At 41.7% G+C, this 16,307-nt stretch overlaps 1 protein-coding gene across 2 annotated transcripts in view; it reads right to left on the minus strand.

Annotated features, from left to right (window-relative positions):
- The window catches only part of Smp_086030.1 (hypothetical protein), a gene marked incomplete at its 5' end in the record, with an annotated part of 15,407 nt that extends 4,957 nt beyond the window's left edge, over positions 1–10,450 (minus strand). Inside the window, 6 exons of one of the 2 annotated variants that reach the window (XM_018800086.1) lie at positions 6,519–6,753; positions 8,095–8,233; positions 8,278–8,447; positions 8,549–8,732; positions 8,775–8,885; positions 10,372–10,450. In XM_018800086.1, coding sequence (XP_018646576.1) covers positions 6,519–6,753; positions 8,095–8,233; positions 8,278–8,447; positions 8,549–8,683 — 679 coding nt within the window. Of the gene's footprint in view, positions 1–6,518; positions 6,754–8,094; positions 8,234–8,277; positions 8,448–8,548; positions 8,733–8,774; positions 8,886–10,371 lie in introns of those variants that run through there. The other variant, XM_018800075.1, reaches the window with a different exon arrangement.
- Between the last annotated feature and the right edge of the window lie 5,857 nt (positions 10,451–16,307).

The raw sequence follows: 16,307 nt of genomic DNA on the forward strand, positions 1-16,307 counted from the left end.
TGCTCCCAGGTTTTCCATGGTGGTCTAGCTTCAATTGACTTCTGATCTCAACTATTGAAACTACTATAATATCCACAAAACCCCTTTTCTGATTAAATCGAGTAGTGTTCCAGTTAACTCGCCTTCTCTCTCGCGCGCTCTTGTCAGCCAATCAGACGATAGGATAGTTTTCGTGTCTCTACTCAAGCTAGTTAGTCTCACTTCGAACTCAGGCGTTTCTAGCTTCAAGGTTAAACCAGTCAGTCTATCGTGTCAAGGTCCTAATCTAGTTTGAAACGAGTTATTTTGGGTATATTAGTAGGTAGACGGATCAAGGACGTAACAGTATAAATGCCAAGGTTAAACTTTTTCGAATAAATTGAGTAACGGGTAGAAAGTTAATAACTAATGCTTTCTTGTTATATCCCAGTGAGCAGAAAATTGTATTTCTAACGTTTCGTGACTTAATCTAAGGCACTTCTTCAGAGTAAGAACTTAGTTTTCAATAGTTAATTGAGTAATATAGATACCTAGGACAACGTAGGAAACCAGGAGGGTCATTCAAATGGCCGTAGAAAAGAAGACATACAACCTATCCCTGCTTGGGATGAGTCACACCCATTGAACACAAGCTAGGAAGACAAGACTATATTCATAAGATGCAGTCATCCTTTAGCCATGGAAGAGAACATCCTTCATGCATACAAAGGATTGCACTAGTGCTCTCCAAAAAAAATAGCAACTTTAGAATGAGAAATACACGGCTCCAGAATCACTAAAGCATCCATAAAAACAAAATGGAAAGGGTTACAATGAACGTTATTCAATGCTATGTACCCACCAATGATGGCAGTGAAGATGATAGAGATCAGTTTTACGAGGGCTGTAGCCAATCTTGGAGAAACTTATAAGGCAAGACCCGATCATCTTAATGAGAAACCTAACCGCCAAGACAGGGATAGACAAAAAAAGACACGAACATATCATGGAATAAAATACTTGGAGAAGGAAAAGAGAATAGTGAGAGACTAGTATATCTATGTGGTTTCAACATGTTCATAATTGTCATCATTTTCCCTCACAAGTCCATACGCAGAGCTACATGAGATTCAGTCACAACGTAGAACTTGTATGTACGTGCATCAGTTAAAGTTTCCATATCCCATCAACACATAGAGATGAAGTTGTCAGACCGAATTCCAGAGTAGTGGAGGTAGTAACAGCATCAATAGTAATAGGAAACATTAGGCACCGAATTTAGGATCTCACAATTTAGAGAAAAACAAAGAATGGATGAATCTGAATGACTGAAAAAGATTCTGACCCATGTCAAAGTCCCTAATCATTGGTTACGATGATCACGCTGACCACAACCAGGTAGTCTCTACCCAAGTGTCAGTGACTTTATAAGCTGATGCCATGATTTGCTTCGGCCTCCGATAGTTTTCCTTTAGCCTACTCCTGTACAAAATAAACCTCCCCCAAGGTAGACGGTGGTTGAGAATGCGCAGCCCATTTCACCCACATCAGTGAGAGATTTACTACTTCATCAATTCGATTTGACACCCTCACCAAGGACTCTATTTCTAACCCAGGCACTGCTTACTTTGTGGTCCCAAAATACACGAGTAATGCTTCGTAGACATCTATGATCAAATAACAGAAACCTACGAATAGCCTCTACTATTAATGACCATGTTTAACATCCATACAGTAGGACACAAAGAACCGTCACGCAGTAAACTAGTCCTTTGGATGGAAGAAAGATATCTCACAAGTGATGCAAGTTGGCAAAAGCCAGCCCAATCATCTGAATCCAGGCCAAAATCTAGTCAGACAGAAGACCATCAGTGCTGATGAGACTACCAAGATTAGTGGTGTCGATGGGTTCAACTACTTCACTCCCTATCACTATTTCAGGCGATGACGCAAGTCAATCCTGAAGTAACACATTACATTTGGAGGGAGATAACTGCATCTTAAAAATCCTTCCATCGATCTTTAAGGTATTCATAACACTTTGGATTGTCAGGGTCTTCACCAGACAGAACTGTATCATCTGAGTATTCTAAGCTAACAAGTTAATCTCCTGAAAAGTCGGATGATGAAAGTGTTATCTCTAAAAACGTGTCTATGACAAAGTTAAATAAGAATGAGGAAAGCGGATAACTTTGACGAACGCCGCATAGAGTAACCAATTCCGATGGGTTTGCCATAAGCTCTGACTCGGCCAGAAGTGTTCCAGTAGGGAGCCTGTACAAGGTTAATGCACTTATTTGGTACGCTTCTCAATGACAGACACTGCCACAGAACCTCGCGATCAACCGAGTCGAACGTCGCCTCAAGGTCAAGAAATACAACTATAGTCGGACGTCTAAAAGCATATCTATGATCCGGAATCTGCCAAAAGGTGAATATTTGGTCCACACATTCACGTTCGGGTCTGAAACCAGCCTGATTTTCTCGGCTTCGTCATTCACAGGCTCTAGTAAGACGTCCAAGTATTATTGAGGCCAATATTTTAGACACTATTAGTTAAACTGATTCCTCTGTAATTGTCACAAGAGGACTTTTGTCCTTTCTTATAGGCCGGGACGATCAGAGATAGAGATTAGTCAGATGGGGCTACATCCAGTCCCCAGATTTTAGATAAGATCTCAGTTAATCTAAGTGCTAAAACTGTATCACTATCCTCAAGATTCTCAAGGGTCAATACATCAGGCTCTGTTGCTTTCTCTCGCTTTAGATTGCTTATAGCCTTTTAAAACTCACTGAGAGTTGGAGGACTTATATCAGTTCGCCATTCAAGCTGACTGGAGATATTGGGTTTTGCTATTAAATCCTTTATATTGACAAGGTGAGGTTACATCAATGAAAGTACTGGGATCCTGTTTGCGCGATTGGAGACGCATCACACATTGATGGCGCGAGATTCTAGAGTTCGAACATTAAAAGCTACAATGTGTGGATTCAAGAGACTGGTAATAACATTTCGTGGATTCAGGTTATTAGGATTGGTGGTGTGTGGTGATAGAGATAAAAACGAGAAGAATTAGTCGTGGGGAAGGAACAATTTTTAAGAGGTAGGGGAGGGATTCGACCATCAACAGGATAACTTCAGGTGCCATTTGAGGTATTAAAGCGGTTGTCACTTTCCGGCTGCCCACACCATAGAGGGACTTGAAAAGGAGCCCAGATCGGTGGAAGCACCAGATATATATGCGCCACACAAATCCCATTTGATTTGTGTGAGGGCTGTGATCGGTGGTGGTTTCAGTGACCTGGAAGCGTGACCACAGAGCTCAAGGGGCAAATGCTTGAGGTCAGTCACACACACTCTTTCTTGGAAAAGTTTTGTTGTATTAGCTCCGCACTTTAAAAGGCCTTATGGAACTGAAATCCATGGGTTAAGATGATGTGGGAAATTTTCAGAATCGACATTTTCTACCTCCTTCCTTCTGTTGTAAGAAGGTAACATCGCTGCAGGCAAAGGTTTTCCAAGGGAAACACCTTACTGCCGTCACACTCCTTTACAGTCGACAGTACAACTTTGCTTTTTAACCCCAAGTTACTGCCCTTAGTCTAACCGTTTCTCGACCAACCCTGCTTGGTATGGTAGGACCTAAAGGAACATGTGTTCCAGCCAAAAAAGCTCGGTTGAGTCATCACGACAGACAAGCCGGACCACCCTATGTCAAGGTAGCAGCTTCGGTCAGGACATGGATTTCAACAAGCCACATTTAGGAAAACCAAACAGACAACATATACATAAGTAAAAACTTTGATAGGTCTATCGAAGACGTAAAGCCGAAGAAGGGAGCTAATGTTGCCTTAGATAACCCTAAACCTGACCACCTGGTGGTGCCAAAGCCAGAAAACTTTCGACAGTCGAAGAAGCATTACAGAAGTTTGATATACCCTTCTTTCTGGATGCTAACAAGCTCAGATAGTTCAAGTTAACTATCACCGACAAGTCCTAAGTATTACAATATCTGCCGGAGGAAGAGGAAACATATGGAGAATAACTGGAAAGGATTAGAGAAGCGGTAACTTTAACATATCAGGAGGTCCTGAGCCCTAAGCACCAGTACAGAAGATGAATCTCTGGGAACAGCCGAATATAGTGAGACAAAAAAGCAGAAAGCTAGGGCATAGGCCTAATCTACAAAAGTACACAAACGACTGAAGAGGATTAGAACTGACCAGAAGAAATATGTAGAAAACCTGGGCAACCACAGCAGGACAAGCTGCAAGAGAAGGAAATATGAAAGAACGAAATGATAGTCAAAAAAATAACAGGGAATTACGGTAAAGAAGGAAAACCAATCACTGAGTTTAAAGGTGTCTGAACAGGCAGGTGGAAAGCTATTTAACATAACAGGGCTGCTAAGACCATTGGACATCCGAAGAATTATCAAGGCCTTTCGGCAAATCAGGAATAGCAAAGCAGGTGGACTAAGCAGCATACTATCTAAAGCGATGAAGTCGGAGCCCCCAAATGCCCTGGTATGGCCGAGAGTGGGGAGAGTCCGCTCTCCCTCGAAAACCGCTCTCACATGGTCACGCGTATATAGCCTCTGTCAGGGAAGTCCTACTCAATGCCTTCTCGTGGCGGGGGTGTTGTTCACGAAAGTGAGAGGACGAAAAGCAAATGTACGGCGCGTTAACCGGGTTGGTGGACACCACGAGTCCACCTAGGAGAGTTGGAAAACCCTCATCCCAAACCAATGCTCCACATGGGCTCCAGTATCCTGAAGGAACAAATGGCGTATGAACCAACCGTTGGTCACCGGCTACCATGGAACGGCATCTCCTCACGATGCTCCACTGCCTTGTGGATCAGACCTTTAGGTCAAAGGCTCGGGGTGTGGGCACCTAAGTAAACCACCTGCTTCAGTTTGGGCACCTGGGCAGTATCCCAGCCCTCATACAAATCAAATGAGATTTGTGCGGCGCATATGTATCTGGTGCCCCTATGTACCAATATTTATGTGTTCAAATAAATAAATAATAATAATGAAGTCGGATGTAGAAACAACTGTAAAGATATTTCATGTCCGCTTCTTAACTATTTGGGAGAAAGAACAAGCACCAACAGACAGGAAACAGGAATACCTTATTGAGATATCGAAGGAAGATTTTAGTGATTATGAGAACTACAGAAACATCACACTAACATCAGTACTGGATGAGGTTTTTAACGTTACTGAACCGAATGGAAAATTCAATAGACGTCCAACATCGAGATCAAACACGCTTTCGTAAGGACTGGTCATGTACCAACAAAACTGAGACACTGCATCATTGCTGAAATAACAACTGAATAAAACTCATCACTTTTCATTACTTTCCTTGATTATGAGAAATTATTCAACAGCTTGAATAGAGGCACTCTGTGAAATCTTCGATACTATAGAGTACCTGAAAAGATTCGTAGCATCAGACGGAACTCCTGTGAGAGGTTGAATCACTAGATTTTCCCATGTAGAACAGCTCACAAACTCTTCCCAAACGAGAACTGAAGTGAAACGAGGCTATCCACTCCAAATTTTTCCATTTTGCTAGCTATTTACTGGATTGTGGAGACCTTCCCAGCTCGGGAAAAGCATAGAACTAGTGGACACTTTGGAGATTACTAAACCCTTCTGCAGAAAACACAGCAACAAACACAGGCAAACACAGCTACTTTAGCAGTGGCTTCATTATAAATAGGTCTGGACATTTACACTTCATCACTTGATGGTGAAGCTCTGGAAGTCCTACTCAATGCCTTCTCGTGGCGGCGGTGTTGTTCACGAAAGTGAGAGGACGAAAAGCGAATATCCGGCGCTTTAACCGGGTCGGTGGATACCACGAGTCCACCTAGGAGAGTTGGAAAACCCTCATTCCAAACCAATGCTTCACATGGGCTCCAGTATCCTGAAGGAACAAATGGCGTATGAACCAACCGTTGGTCACCGGCTACCATGGAACGGCATCTCCTCACGATGCTCCACTGCCTTGTGGATTAGACCTTTAGGTCAAGGGGTCCGGGTTGAAACTTAAAGAACTATCACCACCATCATCAAAAAGGTATAAGCATTCATAAACAACTGTCCAAACAAGATACTCCAAATCTGTTGGCCAACGATTATCAGCAGTAACCGACTATGGCAGAGATCCAACCGGCTTCCAGATAAGGAGAAATTAGGAAAGGACGCTAGAGGCAGACAGGACACACTTCACGGAAACCATTCAATATCACAAGGAGAATCCTGAATAAGCATCTTCAAGACTAAAGGAGGAGGCATACTAAAGAACATATGGCACCGGAACTTTGACGCATACAAGACCACCGATGCCACTTAGCAACAACTGAAAGGAAGAGTCTAGGACAGAGTTGGCGATCACTACCCAGCAGGCTATACCTGAGGAGGGGTATAAAGATTAAGTAATTGAGTGATACTGCTATTTCACAAAAACTAACTTTAAATTCAGCACAAATATCAAATCAAGCATGTTAATGTGATTGAAAGTAGTATCCATTGAAAACAACTTACCCAGACGTTTTGCAGTTACAATGATGACATCTCGTGCTCGAGCTGTTTTCATGACAGGATTGCCTTGTATATGGAACTCTTTAAGGTTTGACCATTTATTCAGTGATGTAGATAGATCATGGATAGATTGTATGGAGTTATTCGATACATTCAAAGAGATTAAGGCATGAAGATTACTTAAATCTTGTAGGGTGTCCAATTTGTTACCTGATACATCCAAGCATATAAGACTATTCTATCAAGTTGGGGTATTTTTACACGGAAACAGTTACACGATAAGAGATTAAGGGGGGGAGGTAGAAAGTCAAAATTAGAAACAGATTATTCAGTTGGGATCGTCTCAAAATTAAACAACGGTTATTTAACCAAGCCCCCAAATGCCCTGGTACGGCCGAGAGTGGGGAGAGTCTACTCTCCCTCTCGAAATGCTCTCACATGGCCAGCGAATATATAGCCTCTGTCAGGGAAGTCCTACTCACTGCCTTCTCGTGGCGGGGGTGTTGTTTACGAGAGTGAGAGGACGAAAAGCGAATGTCCGGCGCTTCAACCGGGTTGGTGGACACGGAGGGTCCACCTAGGGGAGTTGGAAAACCCTCATTCCAAACCAATGCTCCACATGGGCTCCAGTATCCTGATGGAACGAATGGCGGACGAACCTGTCATTGGTCAACGGCTACCATGGGACTGCATCTCCTCACGATGCTCCACTGCCTTGTGGATCAGACCTTTTGGTCAAAGGCTCGGGGTGTGGCCCCCTAAGTAAACCACCTGCTTCGGTTTGGGCACCCGGGCAGTATCACAGCCCACACACACACAAATAGTGTGGCGCATATGTACCTGGTGCCCTTTTGTACCAATATATGTGTTTAAATAAATAAATAAATAAATAAACCAAGGAATTCTAACCGCTTGGAATCCAAACCTTACTGAGGAACCTGATGAAGGATGAAATACATGTCTGATCTTTTCTTCGAAATCTATAGTGAGAATGAATCACTTACACTTTACATGCTTGAGAATTATGACAACCATATTCTTAGTCTCTTCATTTGTCTTTCCTATTCACTCTGATATCTTTAGTGGATTTAGTTCTCTGTAGTATTCAGGAATCTGGAAGTTCAAATAAGTTGATTGTCGTATGTGACTTCCAATAATTTTATGGCTATTCTAAAAACCGAAATTGACCATGAAACTTGCAACAACAGAGGCTAGTCATCTGTGGTACTCATTTGCATCCCATTGTTTGGAGAGGAAGTTAAAGTAGAATAAACCAATGAGGTTTAATAATAACCTTTAAAGTTACGAATATTTTTTGACGGACAGATCTATTTTTGTTAAGGTTAGTAAGGTGTTGAATAAAAGGTGCTGAAAAATCTTAAAAACAGGTTTAAATGAATCTCCCTAACGAAAGAGAGATCATATATTTGCTTCTTGCTGTTAATCTTAAATGCTGCTGTTAGGATTATCAGTCAGACAACTAGCTCGTCAGATTAACAAACAGATATTACACTATATTATATCTAAAGCAACGTGTTGAATAGGTTATAACAAACAGTGATAATAACAAGATTATTACAGCTACAGAATTCAAACTACGATCATCAAAGATTAAACTTTCGCCTGGATCCAAATTCTGGTTGTCAATGCGTAATTCTTGTAATCGGGTTAATCCTTCCAAGCCTTCAATTATACTGATACAATTTCGGCTGAGGAAACTATTTATTAAAGAAGAAGGATGAAAATACCTTTGAAAACTTACAGCTTTTCTAACTTCTCCAATGAGTTCAAGTTTTCTATACGACTTATGTGATTATTTTGAAGATATAAATGTGTCAACTGGGATAGGTTTAAGTATTTTGGTATAGATTTCAATTTATTGTCATATAGGTAGAGAACAGTTAGGCACTGGCAAAGAGCCATTTCATCACCCTGAATGTAAGAGAAAACGAGTGGTGAAGAAGATAACTAGGAGCGAAAATCAAAAGCAACTTAGTACATATGAAATATGATAATATTTCAGAGAATCTTACCAGTTCATCTAGATTTTTACCATTTAGGTATAAGTGTGTAATTTCTTTCAAGTACTTTTCAGATATCTCATAGATCTTATGTCTCTTCAACGCTGAAGTACTTTTGCACAATAATGCCACACTTGACTTCACCATACGGTTATTTGTTATTATTGCTAAAAATTGTTTAATTCATGCAGTGATTCTAAAATGATTTAAATAGAATAATGATTATAGTACTAAAAACCTTATTGAGCAGAAATGATGAACTGATTTTCCCTTTGGATCTGGGTCTCAACTAAAGTAGACTGTCTTCATATGTGAAAAGATGCAGCTCTTGCATTGATCCTTCGAAAATCTGAGAACAAATAGTTGGTTATCGTTATTAATAGCAACTGGAGAAAGAGTTGGAAATGAATTCTTATATTAATGACAGGTTACAGAAGCATTCTCTATGAGCTTAAATTGAAAGTTATAAGTTTGTCAAGAAAGCATAGAGCTTTACGACGACAGCAACACGGGTGGTGCGACAAACATATATTATTAAGGTAGAGATTCACAGAATAATGTCGCGCTTCGCATCGCTGAACTTACCAGGACCAAAGAAAGACAAAATTACTGAGTGTATAAATAAACGTGATTTGTAGGATGCGGCTGATGCAATGGTATATATAGTCAATTGAACAGAACATCCCATAGTACATAGGTATACTGATTAGGTATATCTTTCATGCCCCCCAAGTGCCGTGGTACGGCTGAGAGTGGGGACGACCCGCCCTCTCTCTCGAAATGTTCTCACACGGCCACGCGTATACAGCCACTACCAGAGAAATCCTCCTTACTGCCTTCTCGCGGCCTTACTGTATTTTACAAAATTGAGAGGATGCAAAGAGAATATCCGGCACTTTAACCGGGTTGGTGGACACCACGAGTCCACCTAAGGGAGTTGGAAAACCATGATTCGAAACCAATGGTGCACATGGGCCTCACTACCCTGAGGAAACAAATGGAGTATGAACTAATTGTTCGTCACCGACTACCATCAGACTGTATCTATTTACGTTGCTCCACTGTTTGAGGGTCAGACCTTTAGGTCAGTCTCGGGATGTGTCCACCTAAGAAAACCATTTGCTTCGGTCCGTGCACCCGGACAGCATCACAACCCGTAAACAATCAAAATGAAATGACAATTTTCTGTAAAGCACCCCAAACAACCAATAAAGGGGAAATAAAGGCGAACAAAGGGGAAATAAAGGGGAAAATGCATTGAGAAATAGGGGGGAAATAAAGCGGAAATGCGCCAAAATGTCTGCTTTTTCGAGGAATTTCCCCTTTATGTCGCTCTGTTTTTCAAATGTTGCCGATTTTTACCCTAAATATCCGACGAATATGTGCGCACATATATATCTGGTGTCCCCTTGTACCAATATTTATATGTTTAAACAAGAAATAATGAAATAATGATGAATATCTTTCATAATTCTAACCCTTGACTTTAGAATCCGTTCCGGCATATCTCCTTGTTCAAAACGACAAATGTCTGCATATGTTTCATATTACAAGTGTGATCAGATGTATTTGGAGTAAAATGTCCTAAACATATCTTCATTTAAGTTCCAACAGGTCCTAAGAAACGCTCACAAGACCCGGAAGCTCAGTATCGACTGCATTTCAGTCAGCTGTGGTTTACACACAGATATATTTCTTGAAAACATATTTATAGAATGAGCCAGAGATAAGACTCAATGAAGTCTTAACTTTGTTATCTTTAATTACTTAGCAAACGAACACGCAAAAGACAAATATGAAAATTGAGTAGCAGAAGAATGCCAACAAGACCGTACTTCGCCAGTAACTTTGACAGACTAAAATCAGTCTTGGGAAGCTCGTCTCACTGCTCACAGGAGTCACACCACGATTGAAACCAGCGGGCGAGGGTATGTCACACATTCCCGCCATTCCACTTGGCAACCAATTAGATCAAATGGTTCAAATCAGATCTATGCATTTGTGATGTGATGTGATGTGTGTATCTTCGGCACTACTATAAGCCAGTGTTGATACCTCGTTTCTCTCTGAGTTCCGCTTCACTTAGTTTATAGTTTTTCCGAATTTCTATTACTGAAAACGGCCTGGTATTCCTTCTTTTTACTATATCTGTATTGTTTATGTTAGTTCAGTGAACGGGATTAAATTCTTCATAGTTTTCCACCATGGAGGAATGTGTTGAGTTGGTAGTATTGTAGGTTTTCATGTTCCGAATACCAGATAGCAAATCCATTGTCTCGAAATTCGATTTTTAATAATTCCATCTTATTATTGTGATCGTCAGCGTTTCTAGTACTAAACTGAGCCGCTGAAGATTGAGAGGTCCCTTTGTTCACTTTGCATGCTTTCCACTTTTGTTCGAGTTCATTGTAGTCCCTCAGACCTACCACTGTTGTCAACAAGCCTTTTATTAATTATCGTTTGGTGTACTAATAAGTCGTAAAGGCTTACTTACTTACTTATGAAGATACGACTAGCATTCTAGTTTGGCAACTAGCAACCAGTAACATCTTCTATATTCGAAGCGTCTGCTCTAATCTGGCTACTGAACGTAGGAGCTGTGTCCCACGCTGGGTTATAACGTGATCTGGTACGGATGCATGACCGAACGCCTTCAGTTAAACACGTCCACTTAAAAAAATGTGGTCAGCATCCAATGTCGAACACTTAAAGAGCTATTGATTTTGGGGAATTATTTACAGCTACAGATCACCCCCCCCCTAGTGAGGTAGTGATGCCCCTAAGACGTGACCAGCCAGAAGTTTAATCCCAACGAGTTTGTCGTTGGTAAACACTCTTCTGATAGCTTGCTATGTTTAGCAGCGTCTGGACGTCTTTCCTTACACTAAAGGACCATATAGTACAACATAGTAATAAAGAAACAAAGTACAATGAAAATTTCGGTTCCTTGTGAAACTTCGTCGTTCTTCTCCAGCTCTCCTGGAAATGAAAAAAAATAGAACGCGTGAGTGCATGTCAAAATACAAAGGGAATTCGAGATAAATTTTGTGTCCTACGTGGAATAGTCGTTTAGATGTTCTGGAGATCTTACCCTTCTTCCAGAACGCGCTGTCTTAAGTTTATCTTACGACGTTGACGAAGTATCAAGGTATGTGTCGGGTGTCGTGTGTGGTACTACAGGTGTAGGACCGTGTCGTTCGATTGTACAGAAGGAAAATCGATGTAGATAGGGTTTCCCTTTAAGTACGCTGCTTTGAGTCGACCGATACTAATACTATCGTTCGTGCCGTTCTCATCGACTACATAGTACTTAGGTTCACACTGAAGAACTTTGAAGGGTCCTTCGTGCGCTGGTTCGAGAGGTCGTCGATGTGAGTCTCTACGAACGAAGACGTATGTACTATGTCGTAAGTCAGGTTGAACGAAAACATCAGCTGATTGCGCTCGAGTGTAAACAGGTTTAGCTGAACGCAATGCGTTTGTAAGCCTGCTCGTGTAAGAGTTCAGATCCATGTTTGATGAAGAAGCCGAAGGACCCACGAATTCTCCTGGAAGTCGGAGTGTCGTTCCATAAACGAGTTGAGATGCAGTGTATCCAATGTCAGCCTTCACTGCATTGCAGATACCAAGTAAGACGAGTGGAAGAGCGTCTGTCCACTGTGAAACGTTTGTAGCTGATAGTGAAGCTTTTAGTTGCCGATGAAAACGTTTTACTAACCCGTTTGCTTGTGGGTGGTAGGCGGTCGTTCGGAAACGAGTGATTCCTAATAGTGTGGTCAGACAACGGAAAAATGCAGATTCGAACTGGCGTCCGCGGTCTGCAGCGATTGTTGAAGGGCAGCCAAAATTTGCTACCCATCGTTCGACGAAGGCGCGAGCCACTGTTTCAGCAGTAATGTCCTTAATAGGTACTGCTTCTGGCCATTGAGTGAAACGGTCTATGCATGTTAAGAGATATGAATATCCGTTTGAATCGGGTAAGGGTTCTACCAAATGCAGATGAACATGGTCGAAACGAGGATCAGGGGTTTTGAAACAGCCTAAGGGACATTTTTTGTGTCTAATGACCTTAGATTTCTGGCAGCTTACACAGGAGCGTCCCCACTCCCTCACGTCTTTATTCATACCAGGCCAGCAAAACCGTTCGGCCATAAGCTTGATGGATGCACGAACACCTGGATGAGAAAGATTGTGCAACGTATTGAAGACGTTGCGTCGATAATGTTTCGGCACAATTTGGCGACCCCTACCTGTAGATTTGTCACATAGTAAGGTTTCCTTACCTGTTCCCATCTGTTTAAAATGCAGTTTTATGGTTGTTGAGGATAACTCGTTCTGAAGACCAGAGTCTTCTTTTTGAAGCTGGGCGAGTTTAAGAAGGTTGATTCCCTGGAAACTGTTCAAGGAACTTATTCGAGACAAAGCGTCTGCGACTACATTGTTTGCTCCAGAAATGTGTTGTGTATCGGAGGTAAACTGCGAAATGTAGTCGAGTTGTCAAGACTCTCGGGGTGAATATTTATCTGAAGATGAACTTAAAGAGAAGGTGAAAGGTTTATGGTCGGTAAGAAGCGTGAATTCTCTTCCTTCGATGGAATGTTGGAAATGCCGTACAGCACAATACATAGCTAGGAGTTCCCTACCGAAAGTGCTGTACCTAGATTCAGCGTTTAACAACCATCTCGAGAAAAATCCTAAAAGTTGCCAAGAGTTGTTAAGCCATTGTTGTAAGACTCCGATTGCTGAGTCGGATGCGTCTACGGCGATACTAATGAGTGCCTGAGTGTCTTGATGTGCGAGCAGGGTTGCCTTAGCGATATGTTCCTTCATTGTGGAGTATGCTTTTTGAGCGGTGTCGTCTAGATTAATTGATTTCGCATTCCTATGAAGTTGGTCGGTTAACAATTTCACAAGGGACGCGCATTTAGGTATGAACCGTCTGTAGAAACTTACAAGGCCGTTGAAGGTGCGCAACTGCTTGATCATGGTCGGTTCTGGGTAATCCAGAATGGCCGCCATTTTGCTTCTAAGGGGTAGGATGCCTTGGGCATCAATAGTGTGTCCTAAGAAGTCTAATGAGTTGGTTCCGATTTGGCATTTCTGAATGTTCACAGTAAAGCCATGGAGTCGTTCGAAAACAATGTCCAGAAGCTGGAGATGTGATTCTCTGTCTGGACTTGCTATTAGGAAGTCATCAACATACGCATGTACGAAGTTGAAACCTCGGAATACGTCATCTATGAACCTCTGAAAGGTCTGATCAGCATTCCTTAGATGGAAAGGCATTTGCAAGAATTCGTAGAGGCCGAAAGGAGTTATAATGGCGATTTTCGGAATGTCGTCAGCAGTCATGGGGATTTGGTTATAGGCTTTAACCAAGTCGATTTTCGAAAAGACAGTTGTACCCCTCAAGATAGCTGTCAAATCGTGAATGTGAGGTAACGGGTAACGATCGGGAATGGTTTTCGCATTCAGACGCCGATAACCACCAGTTGGACGCCAATCCTTGCAGTCCTTTTCAGGGGCCATGTGCAAGGGAGATGACCATGAGCTATTTGACGGTCGAATAATTCCTAAGTCTATCATGTGGTAGAATTCGTTTTTAGCCAACCTAAGCTTTTCGGGAGCCAGTCGGCGTGCTTTAGAAAATACAGGTAGTCCTGTGTTCTAGATGTGACGTGTTACATTGCTGGTTACACACGGCAATTTCGGTTGTGGTTGATATAACCCGGAGTATTTATCGAGTAATGGTTGATATAAGGGGTCTATGACGTGCTTAATTGTGACTGGGGATAATCTGCAACCAGAAAAAGGAGTTACGCAAACAGATAACTTAGTGTTTCCGTCTATTAACCTTCGTTTGCGTGTGTCGATGAGTCGATTGTGGTATTGTAGCAGGTCTATACTAATGATTGGCCTAGAAACATCTGTAACAATGAATATCCAGTGAATGGGTTTACTTAAACCTACATTAAGGTAAACGTACCTTTTCCCATATGTGGCGATCGGTTTTCCGTTTGCCGCCTGTAAGCTTAAAACAGACTCGTGAAGCATGTCGTTAGAATTCGCGGGAAGAACGCTAACTTCTGCGCCAGTGTCGACGAGGTAGCGAACTTTCGTTGTCACATCCGTGACGTATAAGAGGTGGCTATGCTCGCCGGCTACGGTTACCGTTAACGCGTGCCGGCTGGGAAGTTTCCCGAGTTTTTTTTGTGTCAGTCACCTTAGAGATCGGGTAATTTCAGGGCTTCCTGAAATTTCTAGAAGACTTGCCATACTGGTTATTATACCCGCACCAGTCGGGGTTATCTGTCTCTCGTGGTCTAGAGACAGACCGTCTACATGAAACACTTCTTCGCGGGGTTTGTGACCGTCTACGGTCACTACGAAATCGCGTGAGTGTATGACATAATTCGGTGATGCCATTCGGGGTCGTTTGAGGTTTTTCTTTTACTGAAAAAACTTCGGCGTTAGTACATTTTGTGATTTCTAAAATGCGGTCGGCGGATGCAGCCAGTTCATCTACGGCGTTGTTTTGGAACGAGACCAGAACTGCTTGCACCTGTTGAGGAAGTTGAGACAAGAAAAGTTGTCTGAATAGTCCATCATCGAAAGTTCGTTGGCCGATAACTTCTCTCATCCTTAGCAACATGTCTGTCGTAGAACCATGTTGCAGGTCGATATTATTAAGGAGTTGTCGATCGGTTAGGTCTCCGCGTTTAAGAATCGATCGTTTCAGAGTTTCGTAAGGTACCGAAACATCACTAGTAAACATACTAGGTGTTACGTACCTGTTAAATTCGCGCGGCAGTGCCTTGACAACCGCCAAGAACTGTGTGCGTGAGTCCGTAATGCCGTGCCCGCAAAAGTCAGCTTCTGCGTAGCAGAACCAGGCTTCGATATTTTCCGGCCAAAAAGACGTTAACTGAATCGAGGGTGAGGGGGATAGTCTTTAACTTAAATACTTTTGGTGTCTATTCCGTCATAGTGAAAAATCAAGTATTATAATGAACAAAAATAAATAAAGTATATCCGAAAACTCAAAAAATATGTATCACAATGTATAAAAGTCAAATAAAGTAAATCAATGAATAATGAAGTTCCAAAAAGGAACAGACTCACTGTTTATACGTTTGGTGTAGCAGATCACGTCGGGTCACCACTGAAGATACTACCAGTATTGCAGTTTGACAACTATTAACCAGTAACGCCTTCTATAATCGAATCGTCCCCCAACCAGTTAAAGTCAGAAGTCAGAAGCGAAAAGGTTGGAAGATATATTTGATGCGTTATCAATATATCGAGGAGCGATTGATCTAATCTGGCTAGTGATCGTAGGAGATGTTTCCCACGCTGTGCTGTAACGTGATCTGGTGCGGATGCATGACCGAACGCCTTCAGTTAAACAAGTCCACTTAAAACAATGTGGTCAGCATCCAATGTCAAACACTTAAAAAGATATTGGTTTTGAGGAATAATTAACAGCTACAGCAGATTGACTTATTTGTTGCTCACAACCAGGGTGAATGTTTAGCAATCCTAATTTGGCTATATGTAACAAAGAAAATTCAAGCAAGTGAAATTCACCATTTATAAAGTCGAAAATAGACCAAAATCAGAGTTTCAAGCTCCCAAATAACTTACACATGAATCACCTCCCTAGTTATGGAAGTAATGAACATGGGTGTTGGTAGACGTTTGTAAATTGTAGATTGAAGCAATTGAGCGTTAAACTATTCATGAATATATATATATATATATATATATATTC

This window comes from Schistosoma mansoni (assembly GCF_000237925.1).
Source record: "Schistosoma mansoni, WGS project CABG00000000 data, supercontig 0142, strain Puerto Rico, whole genome shotgun sequence".
In the NCBI taxonomy this organism is placed as follows: domain Eukaryota; kingdom Metazoa; phylum Platyhelminthes; class Trematoda; order Strigeidida; family Schistosomatidae; genus Schistosoma; species Schistosoma mansoni.